The sequence below is a fragment of the Magallana gigas genome, chromosome 3, assembly GCF_963853765.1.
Source record: "Magallana gigas chromosome 3, xbMagGiga1.1, whole genome shotgun sequence".
Classification (NCBI taxonomy): Eukaryota; Metazoa; Mollusca; class Bivalvia; order Ostreida; family Ostreidae; genus Magallana; species Magallana gigas.
Window position 1 is genome coordinate 30,703,307 of NC_088855.1, and position 25,793 is coordinate 30,729,099.

The 25,793-nt window shown below is 33.7% G+C and overlaps 1 protein-coding gene across 5 annotated transcripts in view; it reads right to left on the bottom strand.

Moving 5' to 3' along the window:
- LOC105320498 (uncharacterized) overlaps positions 1–25,793 on the bottom strand; it is a 140,373-nt gene that overhangs the window by 23,142 nt on the left and 91,438 nt on the right. For all 5 annotated transcript variants that reach the window (XM_066079298.1, XM_066079299.1, XM_066079297.1 and 2 more), the window contains exons 13-14: positions 19,098–19,314; positions 16,539–16,555 (exon numbers count right to left, since the gene is read on the bottom strand). In XM_066079298.1, coding sequence (XP_065935370.1) covers positions 16,539–16,555; positions 19,098–19,314 — 234 coding nt within the window. The remainder of the gene's footprint in view (positions 1–16,538; positions 16,556–19,097; positions 19,315–25,793) is intronic.

Here is a 25,793-nt window from a genome sequence, read left to right on the forward strand (position 1 = left end):
CATACTATATGATCTTGGATATTCATTGATTCTATTTTGATACAATATCATATATCATCTGTTAAAAAAATTGTATGATAATCATATGTTCATATGTTAATCAATACAATAATATAAAATTAAATATTGCATCCTATCATACTTACAATATAAATCATATAATACAATAAAATACCGTAATAAACAATGATGATATGATATTGTAACTTATGATATGACATTGTACTGTGTTATACATTATTCTATTTGATCACATAATACAATATCAAAAGGCCAAAAAAAATTAATCAATAGTTTCTCGGGTCAAAATTTTGAAATTTCGATGAGGCAGGCAGGTTCTTTTTTTTTTTTAACACAAAATTTACAATGACGATAACCCATATTTTATGATTTATTTGTGTACTCATCAGCAGATATTCATCAAGCCGATACATTGGCAAAGTTTAAATATTTGTTTTAATTTGTTCTTTTTAGCTGTTTCTGTTTCCTTTTCAAAGGTTGAGTTTTTGCAATTTAACAAACATGACAAATGGTTTGTGCTTTTGCTTCATTTTGCGGCCCATCTTTCCCCTCCACAGTAACAACACAAGTCTGAACTGAAATAGGGGACTTTCTATGGCATTTCACTAGTTGAATTTGCCATATAAAAATTTATCAAATAAAGCATTCATTTGGGGTGTTTTCTTATCAATCTCCAGTGCCTTAATTGAGGACAGAAATCAAGAAAAAGTAAATTATATAGTCTTCATAAAATTGTCAAACAATACAATTGTCCTTTATTCCTGCTACTAGGCAATATCATAGAGGCTTCAATTTCTTAAGATAACAGAGAAATTTCAGTGGTAGTGTTAACAGGGACCAATCTAGAGCAAACTTAGTTTTGGAAGACTTCATTTCTGAAATTCTCCCTCACAGAAAAATAGGGAGAAATTTGAGAAATCAGGTAGACTTCCATTCTTTGACAATGGCATAATGCTAATGATAATACATGTATAGAATATACAGATTCAACCTTAATTTGAATTGGATTAAAAGCAAGTCAATTAAAAATAAAACAACTCCTAAAAAATTTAAAATCTTATCCATTTTATTAGGTGTATTCATACATTTTGTAGATGAAATGTTTCGTAATTGTGTTGGCTAAATGACAAATGAAATCAGTCTATGTGTTTCAGTGTATTTTGGAGGTAGTAATCCAACCCTTTGACCGAATTACAACCCAATTACAACCGTCATATAGTTGGATCTGTTTTATTTTAAAGATAAACTGTAGACAAACGGTTTTTAAGATTATTTTAGCACGAAATTGGCAGAGTTATTAACTAATTACAAGTTACCAACTAATTGTAATATCAGCACCTAAAGTTATAAACATCGGTTGTAATTTTCAGTGCACAGTATGAGAATGCATCAACCGTATTTATAACCTCTAAAAATAAGACAGTCGCTAGTTATTAATCACAATAGGCTATGAAAATGTCTTTTCAATTAGATGATTATCATTTTATTGCTTTTGGGGTTAACTTTCACGATCGTAAACTCAGAATACAGGGCAACTTCAACCTCTCTTTCTGAGGAAATTCTGGTGAAGTTACCGACCACAAAGGGAGAACTTATATTTACATAAACTTGTATTTAGCCAAAGTAGCCCCGTAGGTTGGTCACTGGGTAGATGTGTCAAATAAAATAACGTTTTTACTGACAGAGACAAGCCTTTATTCTGAGCGTTTGTGTACATATTGATAAAATATGAAAAATCCGGAAAAATATTGATGCGGCAATGATTTTACTGATGCGGCGGTGCCTGAGAAACAAATCATTAATTATTTTTTTTGGCCTAAGATATAATACAATATAGTATTATATGATACAATATCATATTACATAAAACACCATAACACTGAAACATATATTACATTGTATAATATAGTATGATATTATTACTTATTAGGTTAGTTACTGACTCACTACGGAAATATATTGGGTTGATCAATCTCATAGATGGCAAGGCGAACCCGAGCCGTCTATGAGATTGATCAACCAAATATATTTCCATATTGAGTCAGAAACTGACCTAATAAGTGTTTTGTTTTCCCGAAGACTATCAAGCGACATATTCATTCACAAATAGCGGTGATCTACGCAAAGCCATGTACAAGATGCCTTACATCTCGTCCAATTTTAACTCATTTAAACTCTTCAAAATTATTAATACCACCTTTCAAATACGCTCTAAAAAATCTTCGCTTCACCCTTATTACTTACAATGTTTTGTTGCTATTCAATTTTAAACCTCTGCAGAGATTTGAGCAAATTTAGACGCTGCCATTTTGTTCTGCTCCAGACACAATATGACGTCCATATTCAAAGGGCAACTACTCTAATTTAAAAATAATTCCAAAGGGCCACTACTCTAAATATTTCAATGACTAACTGAACACAAATTCTGTGTTAAATAATATGAAATATCAAGATAAGTAGGTGAGGCGGTGGCCAATGATATTATATTAATTGTCAAAGAACCTATATAGAGATCTATGAGGCAATCAGGGGCCATGTTTAATCCAATGAAAATGTGACATTTCAGTACGAGGGAAAACAATGTATTGTATGATACTGTATCATATTTGATACATAATATAATATTTTATCATATCAAATGATACAATATCATGTGAGAAAGTAAAATTATTATACAAAAATATTATACAATACAATATTATATTATACATATTGTATCATATGATACAAAAATATATATTACAATATTATATAATAAAATTTCATGTGATATGATGATATATCATATAAACCAATATCATATTATACATTTTCGTATGATACGAAATTATATAATATTACAATATCATATAATACAATTTTATGTAAAATAATTCTAAATTACAAAAACCAATATCATATTATACAATATGATATGATACAATATTCAATATTGTATCATAGGATTCAATATAATTATATATTACAATAACATATGCAGTAGTGTTATGTGATAAAATAATAAATTAATAATACAATATAATATTATACAATATTATATCATAATATACAATACAATACATAACAATATCATGATACAATATCATATCATAAAATAACAAGAAAATTGATACAATATCATATCGTTTCATATAACTTTTTACAATACAACCTATGATATTATATTGTATCATATTAAACAATAGTGTTTCATATCATATGATACTATATCATAGGAATCATGTTATATCATTTAACAACAACCACATCTATCTATCAAGCAGGTTTGAGTGAGGTAGGAGATTTCTTTAGCATCTTTGATAATGGAGATCAGGCTCTGCATCTGAAGCAACCTCCGTGTTTCATTTATAATATAGTTAAATCAACTATGCAAGCTATTATCAATAAAACATGCAATCTGTTCCAAAAAACTAAACCTCATCCAGCATTCGATACATATTGCTCAGATTCAGCTTTCAAGCCTGTCAGGTGCATCAGTATTATAAGACGCATCATCCATGCAAGTTTGGTGAAGTTAGGACCAGTAATAACTAAGATATCATTATCAGAGGGCACCAGCAATTAAAACCTTAGCCTCCTCCAGCATCCGCAACCTATGGCTCAGATTCTTTATCCATGCCTGTCAGGTGCATCTATATCATAAGACACACCATCCATTCAAGTTTGGTGAAGTTAGGACCCGTAATAGCTAAGATATATTTTTTAAGCATCCTTGAAAATGGAGATCAAGCTCTGCATCTGAAGCTACCTCTGCGATTCATTAATCTTACAGTTTAATCAACTATGCAAGTTTGAAATAGTACTATTATCTATTAAACATGTGACCTGTTCCAAAAAACTAAACCTTATCCAGCATCCAAAACCTATGGCTCAGATTCAGCATTCAAGCCTGTCAGGAGCATCAGTATCATACGGCGCACCATCCATGGAAGTCTGGTGAAGTTAGGACAAGTAATAACTAAGATATCATCATCAGAGGGCACCTGTTTGAAAAACTTTTAACAGCTCTTTAAACCTTAAGGTGGTATGGGACACTTCCATGTTGTGACGCATTGTTTATCGAAATAAACAATAAAATTAAGTGCAGTAATATAAGTAGTTTCTTTCCCAATATTGCCATCTAACAGCATAGCGCAGTGAGTTAAGAGGTTTTACTACGAATCTGTTAGTCATGAGTTCGATTCCCACTGTGGGTTTTACAATTTTTACCTTTCAAAATATTTTTAAAAGCTATTTTTTGGTTAGATATTGTAAAATTTGAAAATTCTAAACCGGTGAAAGTATTTCATGTGTACTTTAAACCACATTAATATCGACAGATGTCCCATACCACCTAAACATTCTCCAGCATCCAAAACCTATGGCCCAGATTCAGCATTCAAGCTTGTCAGGTGCACCAGTATCATAAGATGCACCATCAACACAAGTTTGATGAAGTTAGGACAAGGAGTAGCTAAGATATAATCATTAGAGGGCACCTGCTCAAAAACTTTAACCAGCTCTAAAAACCTTAACCTCCTCCAGCATCCGCAACCTATGGCTCAGATTCAGCATTCAAGCCTGTCAGGTGCATAAGTATCATAAGACGCACCATCCATACAAGTTTGGTAAACTTAGGACCAGTAGTTACTCAGATTTAATCATCAGAGGGCACCTGCAACAAAAACTTTAACCAGCTCTAAAAACCCCAACCTCCAGCATCCAAAACCTAAAGCTCAGATTCAGCACTCAAGCCTGTCTGGTGCATCAGAATCATAAGACACACCATCGATGCAAGTTTAGTGAAGTTAGGACCATCAGTAACTTAGATATTGCTATCAAAGGGCAACTGCAACAAAAACTTTAATCTGCACTAAAAACCTTAACCTCCTCCAGCATCTGAAATTTAGGACCCAGACTCAGCATCCAAGTCTTTCAAGTCCATAAGTAGGTCCAGATGCATCATCCATGCAAGTTTGGTTAAGATAAGACAAGTAATAGCTTAGATACAGGACCTGCAACAAAAACTTTAACCAGGTCCGGACGCCGATGCCGACGCCGACGGTATAGCATAAGCTCCCCTTGACTTCGTCTCGGTTAGCTAAAAAGGTTCAATCAGTTTAAGGAAAAAATGCTTATGTTAAAATCGTGTGTATTTATAAACTGACTTTCCTATCCCATTTAGTATGAGTATGATGTTTAGTGGGTCGTCCAATACTTATTTTGGTCGTTTAAAACCCGGGATTTAAAAATATGAACATTCATTTATTCTGAAGTATCCATGGAGATAAATTTCGCAGTGTCAGTTCACCAACAGAGAAAGGTGAATTGCGTAACATTACGTATACAGTATGTGTATATAGAATTTTGGTGGTTGCCATCAGGGTGGGTGACCTGCAGCAATAAGTGTGACTTGGGGTCCGCAAAATAGAAGTATATAGTCTGTTCTTACAAACAGCGAAACTTTCTTGATAGAATAACTTAATTTCAAAGAAATAAAAATTTGTTTTTCAATTTAAATTCAAAGGAATTATTCTGCTTATTCATTACACACTGTTTACAAAATACATCCTAGAATTCTAGAAGTTTGTGTTAAAAACAGTTCAAAGAAAATGAACTTTTCTTCTAATATAATTTATATCTAAATTTTAACAATAATTAAAACAGCGCTTTTTTCTTCTTCTCGGTTTAATCAATGATACAGATAACACACCTGTTACGGTGTCTTACACCATTGCGGTAAAATCGTGGCCCCTCGATCACTGCAATGACAATACCGCGACGGTGTATCGCGGAAAGGATTAAAACACCATCATGGTGTTGCGAGTAAATACAGGATTCGTATTGGCCTTAGTGTAAATGAAATAAAACAAGAGATGTATGAAAAACACTTATGCCCTCCCCCCTCCCTTGGAAACATCTGCATAAAAAATGAATGGAAACTGAAAAAAAATTGAAACAATATCTGTGAAGAAAATTAACGGAAACTGCAAATAATTTGAATTTTTCTAAGTCCAAGACCCAAAACTCTGTCAAAAATTGGTCGATCGTACCAAACATTTATCTTGACCTATATACCATTGTAATAAATCTTTAGACCAAATTTCATATCAGTACCGTAAGTACAACCTCTGCAAAGAAAATTAATACAAAATGCAAATAAATGGAAATTTACTACTTCCAGGAGGCATAACTCTGCCAAAAATTGCTTGATCATACCCAAAATCTAATTTAATTTACATATTATCATGATAAACCTGTAACTATATTTCAATATGTTCATCCTCTGCAAAGAAAGTGAATGGAAACTGTTGGCTGACGGAACGACCGATCAACCAACAGACATCAGCAATATGCCCTAGCTCCCCTCTTCGAAGAACACTTTAAGACTAATCAAATTTTTCTATATATAAAAGGCAGATTTATGGTACAAATACAAAAATTCTGGATAATTTAGAGTTAACAAACATTGCTGAGGATATGAGATCATAAAGAATATGATTTATATTCAAAATTATTTTACTTTGAAAGGTTATTTAAAACTGCAAAAAAATTAATGGAAATTGGCTGGAAACATGTCATGAAAAGGAGAGGGAAGGTTTATATCGTTTAGATTCTTGTAAAAAAGTATGTTAGTAGTTAAGACAAGATAGTTTGGATTTTAAATTGCATAGGGTGTCATAATAATTTCAAGAGAAACAAAAGGCCCAGGGGCCATATCGCCCACCTGAGCAACAATAGCCAATCAAATCAGCATTACAGTATGCATATCCAAAATATGTTGACAATATAGTACAGAAGATGTTGCAAAAAAAGTTAAAATATCTTCAGATTTTTATCCACATATTTGTAATATAGTAAATATCAAGCCCTTTTGTTGTTTTGTGAGAAGATTTTTCTCTGAAATTTTAATCTCACCCCCCCCCCCCCTTGTGGCCCTACTTATCTCTAGGGAATCATGATTTGATTAAACATTAATCTGCACAACCTGAACTTTCACACAAGGTTTAGTGGACAAACTTGAATTCCCTTCACCTTAAGAAGACATCTCTATTTTGATTTGTATCCCATATACCCAATTCAAAGTTACAACATACATGCACAATTAGAAGGGATTTCATAATCAGCTCTTAAATTTGTATATTAATATCTAAGCTTTCAGTTACTTAAGCATGAAAATAGCAATAAATGTATTAAGGTCAAGATCTAGTAAATGAGAGGTCTTACAGGTCTATAAAATTTAAGATACAAATTTTTTTCATGATACTTCAAAACAATAGCTTTGTTTGATAGGGTTTACCTGGGCTAAAATTTTTGGAAAACACAATAAAAAATCATGTTTTAAACTGTCATTTTCAATGAAATATGTAGGAAATAAGGAGGAAATTTAGGAGTTTTGTCCATTTTTTACTAATGAAATATATCTAGAATGCCTACAGTATCTCCAAAAACGGAATGAAACAAGCTCTTGACTTCCTCTTTAAAATGATGTCAAATTGTATATACCGTTAGGTATCGGGATTACTTTTCCCACGACTCAACATAAAATTTCAAGAAAATGTTTAATTTTCTACATAATTTCTTTAGAGCCGTAAAGTACTGGAAAATGATTCTTCAAATAAATTATGACGTCATGTGCTAATTATGCTCACGGTAGTAATACCCCCACTCTAAGTTAATTTCATTTCATTCAGGTCATATTATACCATTGGCTGGTTAATGTTAGAGTACCGTATATCTCTGATATCACAGAATGCCATAATTACACATATAAAATATGTAAAATAGAAAAAACAGACATTATCTCAGCACTAGGCAACTTCATAAGGATAAATTTTTTTCAGTTATAATTATATAGAGATGATTATTATAACCTAGGGATATCCAATAAAAGCTTTGTTAAAAAGCTTATTTCCAATGGGGTCCTTAAATAACAACTAAGTTAATAACAAAACAAGAGGCCAATTGGCCTTAATGGTCACCTGAGTAGCATATAACCCATACACAAACTAGTCGTGGAGTCTCATTTATGCATTTAATTAGGTTTCATTCTGGAGTAGAAAAATTATAAATTTGTAATGACGACCACCTCCCTGCCTGGAATCTTTCAAAAAGAACTGTGAAACCTATAATAAAATATACAAGAGGCCCATGGGGCCACATCGCTCACCTGAGCAACAATGGGCGTTCAAAAGATATTGTGCCATATGGCCCACGGTAGAATAACAAAAAAATAAATATTGTAAAGTATTCGATTTTTACACTTATTTTTGCATACACGTAATCTTTGACATTGTACCTTCATGAAATACTGTTTTTACACAGAATAAGAAAATCCTTCGCAAGATATAGAACTAAATATTTGGTAGGGGTACACTGTTATATAACTTCTAATTCCCTGTATTTTCGTTCTGCCCCCCCCTCCCCCACTTAATAAAACGATCAAAATATATGAGAGCATATCGGTACATTTTCTTCCTCAACTACTTACTAGTTAATGTATTTTTTAAAAATATAATAGTTACTGTATTTTATCAAAAATCCTACATGTATATATGTGAAGAAGAAAATTGCACCTCAATGCGCTCAATTTCTCAAATAAAAAATATTCAACAATTTAATTAAATTGTCTTCTCCATTATAATTAAATGACTGTTGTTTACCTCGCGTAAACTTGTGACTTTTATAACTTTACTCACACTTGATTAATGAATACACTGGAATGAAAAATGTTGTCACGTGACATGTTTAGAGTATTGACAGGCACATCACTCTAATTTACTAAGGCCCACCCATAATTTTATTTTTATTCAAAAATAACAAATGGCTACAAACCAGAATAATTTTCCGCTGTAATATTTTCTTAGGAATAGCGATAATTCTTTTATCCCCGCAACAGAAATGTGTCAGAACTATGGAAACTGTTTTAATGATGTTTAAATGAAAACGAAGCAAAAATCACAACAAACTAACACCACCGTCATATGTGAAAACTGTCAACGCATTGAAATATTTAGCCTCAATTTACTTCACAAAATCGGCACCAATGTATTTTGCATGTTTCAAAGATTCCCTTCGTACACGAACTGTTGCACAACAAACAAATTCATCATTGTCAGATCGACCCGTTTATCATATAGTGTCATGGCTGCTTTAAACAAAGAACCTCGTTTTAGAATTATGGAATACGAGTCTTGGTAAAATGGGTAAGCAAACCTGGGCCGGGGCAAAATAAAAGCCGGGGCAGATCAGCAATCGTCACTTCCAATTACACATTATTTTGCAGCAATATTTACACCGAATACAAATAAACTGGTCAGTAAATATCTTGAAATTTTAATGAGATTGGCAGATTAATAGTTTTGCCCTGGCCCGGTCATGCCTACCCATTTTACCAAGACTCATGGATGCTATAAATTGCTTAAAACAGGCCTTTTCTTTCTTATTATTTTCGTAATGACTCAGATTTGAAACAGAATTAGTCCATAATTATTGCAATTTATATTTTCCTTCCCATAAGGATTATTCATGCTAAATTACGTTGAATTTGCCTCAGTAGTTCTTGAGAAGAAGATTTTTTAAAATGCACCCCCCTTGTTTTCTCCGCTTTCAATGAAAAATTTTTCTTTCATTTCTGCAATTTATATTCATCTTTCCATAAGAATGCCTTGAGCCAAATTTAGTTGAATTTGGTTAAGTGGTTTTAGAGAAGAAGTTCAAAATGTGAAAAGTTTACAGGCGGACAGACGGATGGACGGACGACGGACAAAATGTGATCAGAATAGCTCACTTGATCTTTCAGCTCAGGTGAGCTAATAAAAAATTAAAACTTAAAGATCTGGTCTACAAAATCATGAATTCAGTTTTCCTTTCAGTTGTGTGGGAGTAAAGAAGATTATTTTTCAACACTATATGCATTAACACCTATACATCCATTTTGGCCCTGCCCTAGAGTCAAAACGAGGGGATATGAAAATTCAAATTTCAGTAGATGACTTCCTGGTAAGATAATTATAAGTCAGTTTTTTATACAGATGTGTGAGAATAGAGAAGAAATTTTTTAAACATCATATGCATTAACACTATATTGCCCGCCCCTCATGTCCTGAACCCCTGACCCAGGGGTCATGAATTTCACAATTTAGGTAGAGGAGTTAGTGGACATTTTAACCATGTATTCAGTTTTTTGCCCACATGTGTGGGGGTAAAGAAGAAGATGTTTTAAGATTTAATATATTTTTTTTATATGGCCATATTGGCCCCACCCAAGAGCCTAAACCCCTGACCCAGGGGCCATGAATTTCACAATTTTGGTAGTTTTTAACAAATATATATGGGAGTAGAGAAGAAGATTTTCTAAGATTTAATACATTTTTACTATATGGCCATATTGGCCCCACCCTAGAGCCAGAACCCCTGACACAGGGGCCATGAATTTCACAGTTTTGGTAGAGGGCTTCATGGACATTATATCTATGCAACCAGTTTTTTACTCACATGTGTGGGAGTACAGAAGAAGATTTTTGAAAATTTGGCTTTTTTTGGCATATTTGGCCCCACCTGTGGCACCCTGGGGTGATAAAGCCATGAATTTCACAATTTAGATTCCTCTTACCATTAAGATGCCTCACACAAAAATGGTAACAATCAGCCTTGTAGTTTTTAAGAAGAAGTTAAAAATGTAAACTGCACGATGGACGACACACGTCGCACAACGACGGATGAAAACGGATAGCAATAGTTTACTCAGACAAGTTTACACAATGGAATTAAGGTAGGGTACCGAAAAAGAATACAGCATTATACTTACATCTACCAAGTATTATTCCCTCTATTTCTTACAGAAACTTATAGTTAATTCATAGCGCTATAGAAACAGCCAGACTGAAATATACATGCCCCGTTTATCGAAATCTACTGCGGCTCAAACTGAAAAGAAAGTGACAGGACTGAAATTGACAGACCCTGCTTATCGATTGGTCGAGACATACAACTACCTAAGAAAAATTATGGTGATGTCAGACTCAAAGCCTCACAGGAGACGATTTGGCTATTTCTTTTAGCTAATGTACAGACCCTAAAACATACTACTACATCACACGCTCGCTGCATGCTCACTACATGTTTGCTAAACGGTTCACACGAAATGCTGAACGGTTTACACGAAACGCTGCACGCTTTGCCTGAAACGCTAAACGATTTACACAAAATGCTGAAGGGTTTACACGAAACGATTCTCGCATGAAACGATTTGCTCGCTTTTCACATGCTTTGGACACGCTTTTATCCTGATCGATTTTCGTTTTCTTTACGTCCTCTCGAATTTTTCCTCTGACTCTGTTAGTAAGAATAAATTATAAGAAAACATGAAATAGTAGAAATACTGATATTAGAAACATATATGTACATAAGTATTAAATTGATTACTTAAATTAAATTTATACTTATATTCACAGCAAAAAAACATTATTCACAGAATTAACAAAAACTAATACTAAATACAGGTATATTTATTGCTCAAAAGAAATATCCATGATTCTTACTAATGCCGATAATAATGAAAAAAAAATCCAGGAAAAAGTTACCGTAACTCAATGATCAATACCAAAGATGAAATCTATATGATTAAACTGAAATTGGTTTTTCAGTATTCGGCGGGATTTGTTTTTTCTTCTCACAGTAGTATTTTTATTTATTTCAGAGAATACGATGTAAAATACTAACAGTAAATAAACTTCGTTAAAAATGTTACAAAAACAACCAATTGATTTTTGCCTTACATCGTAGTATTCGCGTAAATAAATACGTTCCTTACATACGTGTAAACCACAGAAAAAAAATCAATCGATTAAAAAAAAAAAAAGTTGTCATTTCAATTTCGGATTTTTTTCCCAAAAGTTATTCAACATTGTATCGGAAAGAATAAAAATTAAAAATGATTTAAATTTTTGACTCAATATTCGTTTACATAACCAGTGCCCCGTATAACGACATACAGTGCATCTACAATGCATCTGAATTAAGAACCATGCATATACATTCCCATAATAATTAACTGCATGTGTACATTGTAGGCAAATCCCTGGTGTTAATTACTTCTAAAACTTGTTCTCTGTTAACAGTGTTTAAATAATTAAAATAATTACTTGTAGACATATTTTTAATCGGGATTCCAAAGAATTTACTTCCCGCATTTCATAGAAATGAACAGTATATTTTTTCTATGTTAACATTTAATTTTGTTCAAACAATTGTTAAATCTATCATAAGAATTGTGTGCTTCATCAAAAGCTGATTTCGACTAGCTTGAAGTCATTAAATTTATATTGGCTATTGACAAAAAAAGGAGACGCATGACCATCCAATACAAAGAGTATGATTGACAGGTTTAGCCAGGTGCAGGTCTACCCGATGTCTGAGGTCCTGTGTGCTGGTTGTCCGCGGCCAAATAGTCTCAGTAAGAGTTATCGATGTAAATAAAAAAAAAATACATGCTTATCAAGACATGATCGTGTACGTAAAAGTTGATTTAGGTTTGTTCCTATAGAAGTCATGTTTTGCTAACTGTATTTAATATTTATATGTATGGCAAATTTTAATATGGTACCAGTAATGAAACATTGTATAAAAACATAATACATGTACTCTGTAACTAGTCTTCTTTAAATACATGTACCTTTCTTAAGTTTGTTAAAAAATAATTAAATTTTGTAAAAAAGATAAGTATATCATTTCTTCTAGTTTTTTTTTATGAGAATACATACAAATGAGTTTTGCCAATCACAAACGGTTTAAAGTAATGTAAACCACGGGCGCCATATTGAAACAATTGAATTCTCAGAGAGTTCCGAATGAAATCTGATAAACGTTTCACAAGGTTCTCGCATGCTTTGCTCGAAAGATTTACAGGCTTCGCCTGACACGCTAAACGGTTTACACGAAATGCCTCATGATTCACACGAAATGCTAAACGGTTTACATGAAACGTTAAACGGTTTACACAAAACGTTTCTCGCACAAAAATCGCACGCTTTTTTGGTGTAGTAGTACCTTTCAGGGTCTGTACTTATGTACATTAACAGTAATTTAGTGAATTTTATTTACTTTTACGCTCAATTTATTTACTAGTTAGAAGAAAGATGTAAATATAAACAATAAAATTCTTTCTTTCTTTAATGATTTATGCCCGTTATGAAGGTAGCGATCATTGCAGAAAAAATTTACATAACCCCCTAACGCTAATCTGCTATCAATGCCTAAGTAGTTTGTTTACTGTGGAATCATTAGATTTTATGGTGGCTAAATTTTTGTGGAATTCATGGGCACTCTCATCCTTGAATTAACATCATCCCGGAATTAATAAATTAAGATAATAGAGTCATATTTCCTTTTGTAGGTATAAGAGATTACACCAAATTACATCCCCATGAACCTGTAAAGTTTAAGCAGTCCAAGAAAATCAGCCCCCACGAAATTTAATGATTCCACAGTATTTCACAATACCAAGAAGAACATTTAAGCATAGTCAAAAACATATTGTATCAAGGCAGAACAAATAATTTTTTTTGGACTGTTTACTAAGACAGGATGCAATTAATTGTGTATAAAAAAATTAAGTCTTATTCTAAGCATTTACTTTTTGTATAATGCTTAAAACAATATTTTCAGATGAAAGAAACTTGTCAATACAGATCGATTCCCAAGCATTTGACACTTTTGGATTCTGAGAAGAAGATTTTTGAAGATTTACTCTATATATTCCTAAGAAAAAACTTGATTCCCCCCATTGTGGCCCCATCCAACCTCTGGGAGTCAAGTTTTTCATGACTTTGAATCTACACTTCCTGAGCATGCTTGCACACAAGTTTCACTATTCCTGACTGATTAGTTTCTGAAAAGAAGATTTTTAAAGATTTACTCTATATACATGTATTCCTATGTAAAAATTTGACCACCATGGTGGCCCCACCCTACCGGGGGTTATGATTTTCACAACTTTGAATCTTCACAACCTGAGGATGCTTACACATAAGTTTCATCTTTCTGGCTAAATGGTTCTTGAGAAGAAGAGTTTCGAAAATTTTCAATTATCTCCTCTTGTAAAGGGGCGTGGTGCTTTAAATTTTCACAACTGTGAATCCCTTTCTTTAAGGCTACTTTGTGCCAAGTTTGGTTGAAATTGGCCCAGTAGTTCTGGAGAAGATGTTAAAATTGTGAAAAGTTTACAGGTGGACAGACAGAAGGATGGACAATAGACAACAGGTGATCAGAAATGCATACTTGAACTTTTGGTTCAGGTAAGCTAAATCAAAGTACTGAGAGTACTGAAAGACGGGGTCTTGAAAGTTTGAATTTGTAATTGTCCTGGATTTCCTCGAATATGCATCCAAAATTTGAGTTTGAATTAGTTGTTACAATCTATGTTAATTCGGCTTTTTTGCAATTGTCTAATACTTTGTCTAAATTTTACTCAATCCCGGCCTTCATAATTGTAGAAAACTGACACAACGGTATATTATGTAAAATAAGACCCCAAGGAAAATTTTTTAAAGATTACTACTAACCGGGAAAATCAAACAACTATATCAATGTAGATAATTATTATTTTAATCATTAGATTTATTCAATTTTGTGATCCAAGGGAAAATCCACAAGTCAGATGGTATCCGTAATAAAAGTTTTATGAAAACCCCAAAAACTCTAAAACTGCTGAATTAACAAACAAAGTGAACATTTGTATACCGATAACAAACACAGGCACCTGACGTTAGAAATATTTTTTTTACAATAAGATTCCAAGAACTTTGACAATAAAAAGATTTATCACGGTCGCCATTTTGATTTTAAAGACCGACTTATCTGACACGATTTTCTTCAGTTGCGATTCATGCAAAATTAATAGGTAAAAATAAATCTGTTCGCACCTTACTACTTTTTTGTGTAAACTCATGCATCACCTTCACGAATTACGATACAACCATTCCTAATTAATTTCATTAAAAATCATACTCCGAAAATCAGAGACATAAATAAAAGAGATTGTCAACTCTTCCATTAGCGTGCAAATGTTACGGGACCAACCTTACTTTGAGAACTACAAGTGCAACAGCAATCTTGTATAAGTCATTAAATTTGAACCTGATAGTGAACATGAACATGAACCTGTAATTCACCCCAAGTCTGATTCTAACTAAGCCGGAAAATATGAACATTAACATTTAACTTGGTTCTTCTATCGATAAGATTGTATATATTATATGATGTATAAATCTTCCAAAATGTATAATCTATTATAGATTTTGCTTACAATGCATTGTCTAAAATTTAAATTCAGTTTAATCAACTAAAGAGCCAACAAACAAGAAGGCAAATTCAGACTTGTTTTTATTTTCTTTGAACAAAATTCCTTTAGAGACGAACAGCAGTCATACCGCAAGTAGACTGGAAGCAGATGAAACACCTATTTAATATGTAAAACACCTGTGTATAAACCGTCCCGATTTTAACTTCGGCTTGCGCATGAAGTAGTATTAAGGTGAAAGATTGTCAAAATAAAATTCACAACTTTTCAAAAATGGCACCTTGCGTTTGGGAACTTTAATTTCGATTCCACCATCAACCTCTTCTATTGATTAATGAGCTCGTATACCAACTGAATCGTCAACGGCGCTGTGCATTCAGTTACGCAACTCATTTCACATTTGAACCCGAGCAAGAATATTTTGATCAATAAAACTATTTGTTTATTTTCTAAATAGAATTTTGTTTATACACAGAGGACTTAAAAAGATTTAATGCATGTTTTTATAATACATATTTACTGAAATGCATGAAAACTTTCTGCACTATTTTCTTATGTGTAGACTCAATTCATGTGTTCTACGCATACCTTCCGGTTTGAAACTTTGGCTGACAGTAATTATATTTAACCAATAGATGGGGTCACGTGACCCCGTCTAAAAAATCAATGTCAACATTAAACAGGAACTAGACATTGATTTTGTTAAAAAATGAATCCAATCATATGATATGCTTAAACAAAGAGTGTGTTAAAATTTCAAGCATCTGCAATGAATAATTGCTGAGCAAACTTAAACAAAAATTTGTTTGAAAATTAAGGCTAAAAATAGAAAAAGCCATCATTCAACTTGAAGTTGATATCTATTTGGTAGAAAAACGAATTTCTTAATGGCATACCTAAACAAGGGTGTGTTAAATGTTGAGCTTCTGCAATGAATATTTGCAGGTAAATCTCTGGAAAAACTTTGTTTGAAAATTTATGCTAAAAATAAACATATTATCATTTAAAAGAAAGTTCATGTCTGATTAGTGTTTAAATAACCTCACAATACGGCATAGGTGAACAGAGAGTGTGTTAAAATTTCAAGCATCTGTGAATAATCAAGTTGCTGAGAAAAATGCAAAAGAAATTTGTTACAGACAGACGGAGACATATGGGTAAAACAGTATGCCTTCTCCTTCTCAGCAAGGGTATAGCTATCAATTTAATAAGGTAGTTAAATATTATGTTTACTTACAGGTGAAGTTTCACAACCTACAACATCCAAGAAAAAATAAAGTTTAATTAGTATACCAAAATATTGAAACAAGAGACCCATGGACCCGTCACTCACCTGAGAAACAATGGCCATAACTATAATCAATCAGCTTTATATGGTATCAAATACAAAACTGAGAACAGTAGATCTTGTTTGGAAAAATTTTGAAATTTTCTTCACAAATTCTTATGTGACACATTGTGACCATTTAACCATTTCAGTTTTTGAGAAGATTTTCTAAAGATTATACCTCTATCATTCCTTTTTTGTAAATTAAACCCCTATACCCTACTTTGACCCTGTCCTACCCTCTGGGATTTATAATATATTTTTTGGTATAAATTCATTCATAGTAAACCTATACATCTCAACAGAATTAAAAACATTTACATAGAGAGTACAGCATATTGCATACAAATGTAATTCTCTTTTATTTCAGGAACTAGAGAGATTGAGTGCAGAAAAAATCTACCCACCCAAAAGAAAATCATTCAAAGTTCCACTTTAGAGATAAACGCAAACATTTAATTGGAGATGAAGCTGCAAAAATAAGGGCAAAACAGACGAAGGCTAACCAGTCCTATGGGTTTAGTGAGTTAATGTTATCAGAGAAGCTATAACTAATGATGTCTGAGATCAATAGTTTTAATCTATGGGACCATGATTTCTACACTACCTGAGCACTACCTGTTAACCCTCAAAATCTTGAAGGAGACCCCTGCTTAAAAAATCTAAAATCTCCTTTGCGATTCATTTCTGTAGTTTTATCAACCATGCAAGTTTTAAATAATACTAATATCTATTAAACATGTGACCTGTTCAAAAAAATTAAACCTCCTCCAGCATCTGAAACCCAGGGCTCTGATTCAGCATCCTTGACTGTGGAGTGCATCAGAATCACAAGATGCATTATCTATTTAAATTTGATATAGATTAAATCAATATTAACTGAAGTTTGTCTTACAAAGGGCAACTGCTCTAAAAACTTTATTCAGCTCAAATACCATAACCTCATCCAGCATCCGACACCTATATGGCTCAGATTCAGCATTCATTTAGTCTGTTAAGTGCATAAGTATCATAAGAGGCACCATCCATGCAAGTTTGGGGAAGTTAGGACCAGTTATAACTAAGATATATACATGTATTGGTAATCATTAGAAGGCACCTAGCTGCTCTAAAAACTTTAACCAGGTTCTGGTGCCGACGCCAGGGGTATTTTTTCAAATGTTGTTAAAATACTTATTTTGGGGTTTATATACATGTATATTGTTAAAAGTATAAATTTCAAACTGCAAGTCAATAATACACTTTCATTCATTATACACAGCAGATATAGGTTTCCAAATTCAGATAGGCTGTGTCATACATCTAAATTTTGAGCATTTACGAGGGTTGTTCAGAAATTATTGAGACATTTACACTTACTCCCTTGATGAAAAAGATAAACCATTGAAATTTTACTAAAGTGTTAAGCAAGGTTCCATTTTATTAATGTGAAAATTTTCCAGTTATAGCATCATTAGATCATATCTGGTAAGCTGACAACTTGCTTACGTCCAATTACCTCATTTTAACCTGTTTCCTTGCTCCTCTGTTTTATACAAAAAACATGAACTATTCTTCATTTCTCGCCTATTTTTTCCATTTTAAGATATCGATGTTTACATACCTTCTCCATTCTTGAGTTTTTTTATATTCGCTGTGCCGCCTTGACATCAAAATTCATTAAAGTGTCGTGGTCAAATTTCTATTGCTTGGTTAATATATTTGCACTATCTCCACATTTCATCTCGAACACTTGTGAAACTTGCACACAAGTTACTCACAATAAATAGCAAAATAAACATACATAATTTGATTTCCTTTACTATTAATTGTCGGTTCTATCCACACTTAGTAATTGTTTAAAATTATATATTAATCTCCGAGTTTATATCTGTGCGAGGTACCCCTATTTGTTAAGGTTTCTTCTATGTTAATGCTAAATTTCATCAATAATTTTCACTTACAAATTATAAGAAAAATATTTGTGTTGTCTCCATAATTTCCAAACAACCTCATACTGTCAATGCTAAATTGGAAATTTTAGGTATAAATGGGTCTAGACTCCATCCTTACAGTACTTTATTAAAAGGATAAGTTTACTATTGATTTATTAAATTGGAGTCTAGCACAGAGATTGCTTAATATCACGCCTTAATGGTCAGATAATGCAGTTTTATATTATACATGTTCTGATACACACCTTCTATTGTATGATTTTCTTTTATATGGTAAGAGATGTACATTAAATTGTCTTTAAATGTCCTATAGTTGGGGGGACTAGACAGGCACTCAGTGCCAGGGATCCTATGGGTTTTTTAAGCCCTCCCCAACAACAAAAATTTGTGGAGGGATACATTACTGGTAATAATCTATAATATTAAAATCAGCCTTAATACTAGAACAGCAAAACCTTATAATTTGTTTTGAAATATTGACATGGCTACAAAGCATATATATGAAAGAAGTGTTTTTCAAATGAGTTTCATTTACCATGAATAAACTGAATTTTCTCCTTCCTTACATCTCCAGTAGGATTCTTTTGTGTTCTTTCAAGATCATCTAAGTTATAGGTGTGCGTAATCCCATCTTCATCTGTGATATCAACCTCACTCAAGTCTTTTTCTTCTGCCTCAATCAACTTGATGTTGCAAATTTTTGATACCAATTTCCATTTGTAATTTTGGCAAAAGCACCATCTCCCAGCTCCCTGGATAAATAAATTTAATGTATACTTGTACAAAATCAGAATTATTGCAACAGTTATAAGCCTCAGTCACAACTGGCCGTATGTGTTTGGTGATCATGCTTGTGCTACAGGTTTTTCCAGTCATGGCTCCTGTGGCTGATCGTAGCGTTAAAAATTGTATTGAAGTGATTGAGAGTGCATGACCATAAGACAAATAGATGTTTGACGTGTCAGGTGTCATGTAAAATTTAGTCTAAAGATGGATTACCACTAGCAATGTGTGATGACTGTAGGAACCATAATTTTAGTCTTATGATTATCGTGCACCAGATGTACGTTTGCCTTGTGAACGACATTAATAGTATACACGCCATAGGTCACCTGCAAGTCAATCGCACGTTTCTTTGCCCCACAACAGCTGCACGGACAATGATTAATTTCCACATTTAATAAGAACATGGACATGTACTGTAAGAAGGCAAATACTGAAACATCAAAAGAACCCATAGAAAAAGAATATCATTTTTTAATTGCTGCTTTGGTAATAAGACTGGCCAAACTGGGCGACACAAATGATATTTGTAGTGAAAACAGAACTTATCTTTCGTATTTAATACCACAAAATATTAAAAACTTCTCTGAACGCGGGTATGATAAGGCAACTCTCAGCGATCGATTGAGTAAGAATTCCTATGATTGATATGACGTCACAATAAGCAGCATGATGTCATATCTTAATTAGAAACATGTAAATTTTAACTTTATATCTGGTTTAAATTATAAAAACTACTGGCGTAAAATGTCACTATACACCCTTCTAACTGAATATATCTTCTGATTTCTCTGTATTACGTATAATGATCATCGATGACGTCACAGGCATATTTTAATAGAGAAGATCAATCTCGGGAGACAAATCATGGGAATGCAGTGTAAACAACGCCGAAATAAGACTTATTTGATACAGATACCCAAGATTTAGATGAATGTCAGTTAAGATATAATCAGGATAATACAGGCATGGATATTTTGTTTGATCAGCGAGTGTTATAAGGTAAGCAGATAGGCTTTTTATGGCTTGACCGGCCTTTCCTCTGTCAGTGTGTACAAAAAAGGCAAAAGTGTAACACTACCCTGATTATTATGAAAGTTTAATTTGCCAAATATCAAAAGCATATGACCTAAAATACTTGAAAAGTGCTGCTAGAATCCTGTGTTTTATTGTTGTAAATAAAAATATGTAGTATTTTCATTGAAATTGAAGAAGATAAGGGCGTTTCCAATGAAAAATGACAATATTTATTTTATGTGGTTAACAAAAGCATTCTAGCAGTAATACAAATAAACATGAAGTAATTGCCAATCGTTTATTTATCATACTAACAAATGAACTTCGGGTAGTATTACACTTAAGGTAAAAAATTGATCTATTTTTAACTGTCATGTGATACCATGGCACGGTAGCTTCAAAGATTGACTCGATTCCAGAGTAGAAAAATAATATCTTGGCAAATTCAGCACTGTTATTCTAAAAATAAACAATTTTTAAATTGATCATAATATTGAAGGTCATTAAACTCAGAGTTGCCTTAACCTACCTGCGAAATCTAGAAGAAAGCAAAAATCTAATTTCAGCAAATTATCAACTGATTTTATTCCTTGCAAGTGTAATATCTTAAAATGATTTTACAATTTTGTTAACTGTTTGTTTAACTTTACAATATCTTTGAAAAAGCTGTGACGTAACCTTCAAATGAAAGTAAAAAGCTACATCACATTACTCATACCTGTTAACCCTCCCGCATTGCATGGGAGACTCCCGCAAAACGGCCTAAAAATCTTAGATCTCCCGCATCCAACCTATCTCCCGCACGGGAGACGAATTTCTCCCGCAATCGTATTTGTCTTCCCCATAACCCCCCCCCCCCCCCAATTCTGAATATTTACATGCAAATTTCAACAACCACTGCGGGTTTTTCTCTGATTTTGAGCTCAAAAAGCTGCTGTGTAGCTTGAATATATCAAAATCCATCCAAGTACTGTCTACCATGATCATAGTATGACATGTTATAGTCCAGTTTACTTTTTACGATTACTTCCGGTTTTGACTTAAATCAGTTACGTATTTAGTTGTAAAAAAATTAAGTGAAAGCTTAATTAAAACATCTTGATTTTACTGTGTAACACCAAAGAAAACAATACACAGCCAATGATGTCACTTAACAGGTGCACAGGTAAAGCACCCAAGCCACGTGCAGTGAGTCGTGACTAATTCTGTCTGGCCAGCACGGTCGGTAAAAATCAAAGTGAGTTTGGAACACTGACTGTTTATACAAGCTACCGATAAAAGTGAAGCTCGAGGAAAAAGTGTAAAAGCATTTCACAAGAGTTTGTAAAGTTTATAGTACCGGTGTCATATAATATTTTGATACCGCGAAATATTGAACCCGGGTTCAATATATTATGCGATATTATGAACCCGGTGTCATATAATATTTTGAACCCGGCGATATATTGAACCCGGGTTCAAAATATCGCTGCGATATATTGAACCCCCCCATAAAATATTGAACCCAGGTTCAATATTTTATGGCCGCGATATTTTGAACCCCCCTCTATTTATCATTGCTTTTGGAGAAGGGGTTCAAAATATTATGGCTGCGATATATTGAACCCCCTACCTATTTCCAATTCCCATTGGAGATGGATATTTTGAACCCCCCTCTATTTTTCATTGCTTTTGGAGAGGGGGTTCAAAATATGGCTGCTATATATTGAACCCCCTACCTATTTCCAATTCCCATTGGAGAGGGGTTCAAAATATCATGGCAGCGATATTTTGAACCCCTATCTAATTTTTATTGCTATTGGAGAGGGGGTTCAAAATATTACGGCTGCGATATATTAAACCCCCTACCTATTTCCAATTCCCTTTGGAGAGGGGGTTAAAAATATTATGGCTGCGATACATTGAACCCCCTACCTTTTTCCAATTCCCTTTGGAGAGGGGGTTCAAAATATTATGGACGCGATATATTGAACCCCCATCTAATTTTCATTGCTATTGGAGAGGGGGTTCAAAATATTATGGACGCGATATATTGAACCCCCATCTAATTTTCATTGCTTTTGGAGAGGGGATTCAAAATATTATGGCTGCGATATATTGAACCCCCTACCTATTTCCAATTCCCATTGGAGAGGGGGTTCATAATATTATGGCCGCGATATTTTGAACCCCCATCTAATTTTCATTGCTATTGGAGAGGGGGTTCAAAATATTATGGCTCCGATATATTAAACCCACTACCTATTTCCGATTCCCATTGAAAAGGGGGTTCAAAATATTATGGCCGCGATATTTTGAACCCCCCTCTATTTTTCATTGCTTTTGGAGAGGGGGTTCAAAATATTATGGCTGCGATATATTGAACCCTCTACCTATTTCCAATTCCCATTGGAGAGGGGGTTCAAAATATTATGGCTGCGATATATTGAACCCCCTACCTATTTCCAATTCCCATTGGAGAGGGTGTTCAAAATATTATGGCCGCAATATTTTGAACCCCCATCTAATTTTCATTGCTATTGGAGAGGGGGTTCAAAATATTATGGCTGCGATATATTAAACCCACTACCTATTTCCAATTCCCATTGAAAAGGGGGTTCAAAATATTATGGCCGCGATATTTTGAACCCCCATCTATTTTTCATTGCTATTGGAGAGGGGGTTCAAAATATTATGGCTGCGATATATTGAACCCACTACCTATTTCCAATTCCCATTGGAGAGGGGGTTCAAAATATTATGGCTGCGATATATTGAACCCCCTACCTATTTCCAATTCCCATTGGAGATGGGGTTCAAAATATTATGGCTGCGATATATTGAACCCCCTACCTATTTCCAATTCCCATTGAAAAGGGGGTTCAAAATATTATGGCCGCGATATTTTGAACCCCCCTCTAATTTTCATTGCTGTTGGAGAGGGGGTTCAAAATATGGCTGCGATATATAAAACCCACTACCTATTTCCAATTCCCTTTGGAGAGGGGGTTAAAAATATTATGGCTGCGATACATTGAACCCCCTACCTTTTTCCAATTCCCTTTGGAGAGGGGGTTAAAAATATTATGGCCGGGATATATTGAACCCCCCTCTATTTTTCTTTGCTATTGGAGAGGGGGTTCAATATATCCCGGCCGCGATATTTTGACCCCCCCCCCCCTCTATTTTTCATTGCTTTTGGAAAGGGGGTTCAAAATATTATGGCTGCAATATATTGAACCCCCTACTAGAGAAAACATACCCAGGAGAAAACTTACCCAATCTCTAGGGTACGTTTTCTTCCGGAGAAAACGTACCCGGGTACGTTTTCTCCAAGAGAAAACGTAGCCTATGAAAATCATAATTACAACACAAAATGGTTTTTAATACTTTTAAATACTATTTTGAATAATAAATATACAGAAATGTGAGAGTTTTATAGATATATGCATTTTAATACTTTATATTTTTAAAGGGGTTGAACATATTAGATAATTTTCAAATTCTACTTTAATGCATATTTCAATGCATAGATGTGTAGAAATATATTCATTTTATGAATGATATCTTTATAATAATTGTAGCAACTTTTATTTTAGTACGAAATAATGACCTGTCATTAAGTGTTATCTGTCTATCCATTTATCGGCAGCCTTACCGATTTGAGTTGCTCTATGGGAGATCCCCTGATTTTAATTATGGTTATATTAAGCAACTTTGTTTTATAGATAAATTCCCAATTTTTCCAATTCCCATTGGAGAGGGGGTTCAAAATATTATGGCTGCGATATATTGAACCCCCTACCTATTTTACCAACTTTAATAAGGTATGCAACCTTTAGATTGAGCCAGTCCATTTGCAATTCCCAAATTGTATTACATAAAAGGGATACCATAAAGGCTGATGTCAGCTATGAAGGGAGCTAATTAATGTTTACATACCACCGGTGTGTATACGCAGTACACAGGTGTAAGCCCCCTTTTCTCCCACCTGAGGACTACCATTTAGAGTAACCTCCAAGGATACCCTATTTTCTTGGTAACAAAAAGAATCACCAAAACAATATGATATTCATTCATAATATTTTTTATTACAGACTGCAATAAAAGCACAACTATACCCCCCCCCCCCAAAAAAAAGTAAAGATTTGGAGGATGGGGGTCAATGACGAGACTAAAAAATAAGAGTTTTCAATATTTTACAAATAAAATATATATCTTAAAACCCAACTTAAAAAAACAATAAAAAAGAAGAAGGGGGGGTATTATTATTTATAATTAAATTTCACAGCCATTAAATTTTGAAACCCCTCGATCTCCAATAGCCAGTGATAAAAAGGGTTTTCAATACGTATTTTGCAGCCATAATATTTTGAACCCCCTCATTACTGGTATAAAATAATAGGGATACCATAAAGGCTGAATGGAATTTGAATGTTTCCCAACCCTGTGTATACACAACACACAGTTATTAGCCCCCTTTTCCACCTGAGGACTATCATTTAGAGTAACCAAGTATACATGAAGTTGCTAATAAGATTGTTGGGGAGGGGTGTGTAAATAACTCTGAGACATTATATCTCGATCCCCTTCTCCAATTTGAAATTAAGGTGGGTGCAGTATATTGCAGAAATAATATTTAAACTACATTTTCAATATGCAATGTAATTCAGATGGAAGGGGGGGGGGTTGATTATTCAATATTTCACAGCCATTATATTTTGAACCCTCTCTCCAATAGCAATAAAAAATAGAGGGGGGTTCAAAATATCATAGCCATAATATTGTTAACACCCTCTCAAATGGGAATTGGAAATAGGAGAGGGGTTCAATATAATCGCTACCTTAATATTTTGAACCCCCTCTCCAATAGGAATTAGTAAAAGGTAGGGGGTTCAATATATCACAGCCATAATATTTTGAACCCCATCTCCAATAGCAATAAAAAATAGAGGGGGTTCAAAATATCGCGGCCATAATATTGTGAACCGCCTCTTCAAAGGGAATTGGAAACAGTAGGGGGTTTAATATATCACGGCCATAATATTTTGAACCCCCTCTCCAATAGCAATAAGATATAGAGGGGGGTTCAAAATATCGTGGCTATAATATTTTGAACCCCCTCTCCAATAGGAATTAGTAAAAGGTAGGGGGTTCAATATATCGCATCCATAATATTTTGAACCCCCTCTCCAATAGCAATAAAAACTAAAGGGGGGTTCAAAATATCGCGGCCTTAATACTGTGAACTGCCTCTCCAAGGGAATTGGAAACAGTAGGGGGTTCAATATATCGCGGCCATAATATTTTGAACCCCCTCTCCAAAGGGAATTGGAAACAGTAGGGGGTTCAATATATCGCGGCCATAATATTTTGAACCCCCTCTCCAATAGCAATAAAAAATAGAGGGGGGTTCAATATATTGCGGCCATAATATTTTGAACCCCTTCTC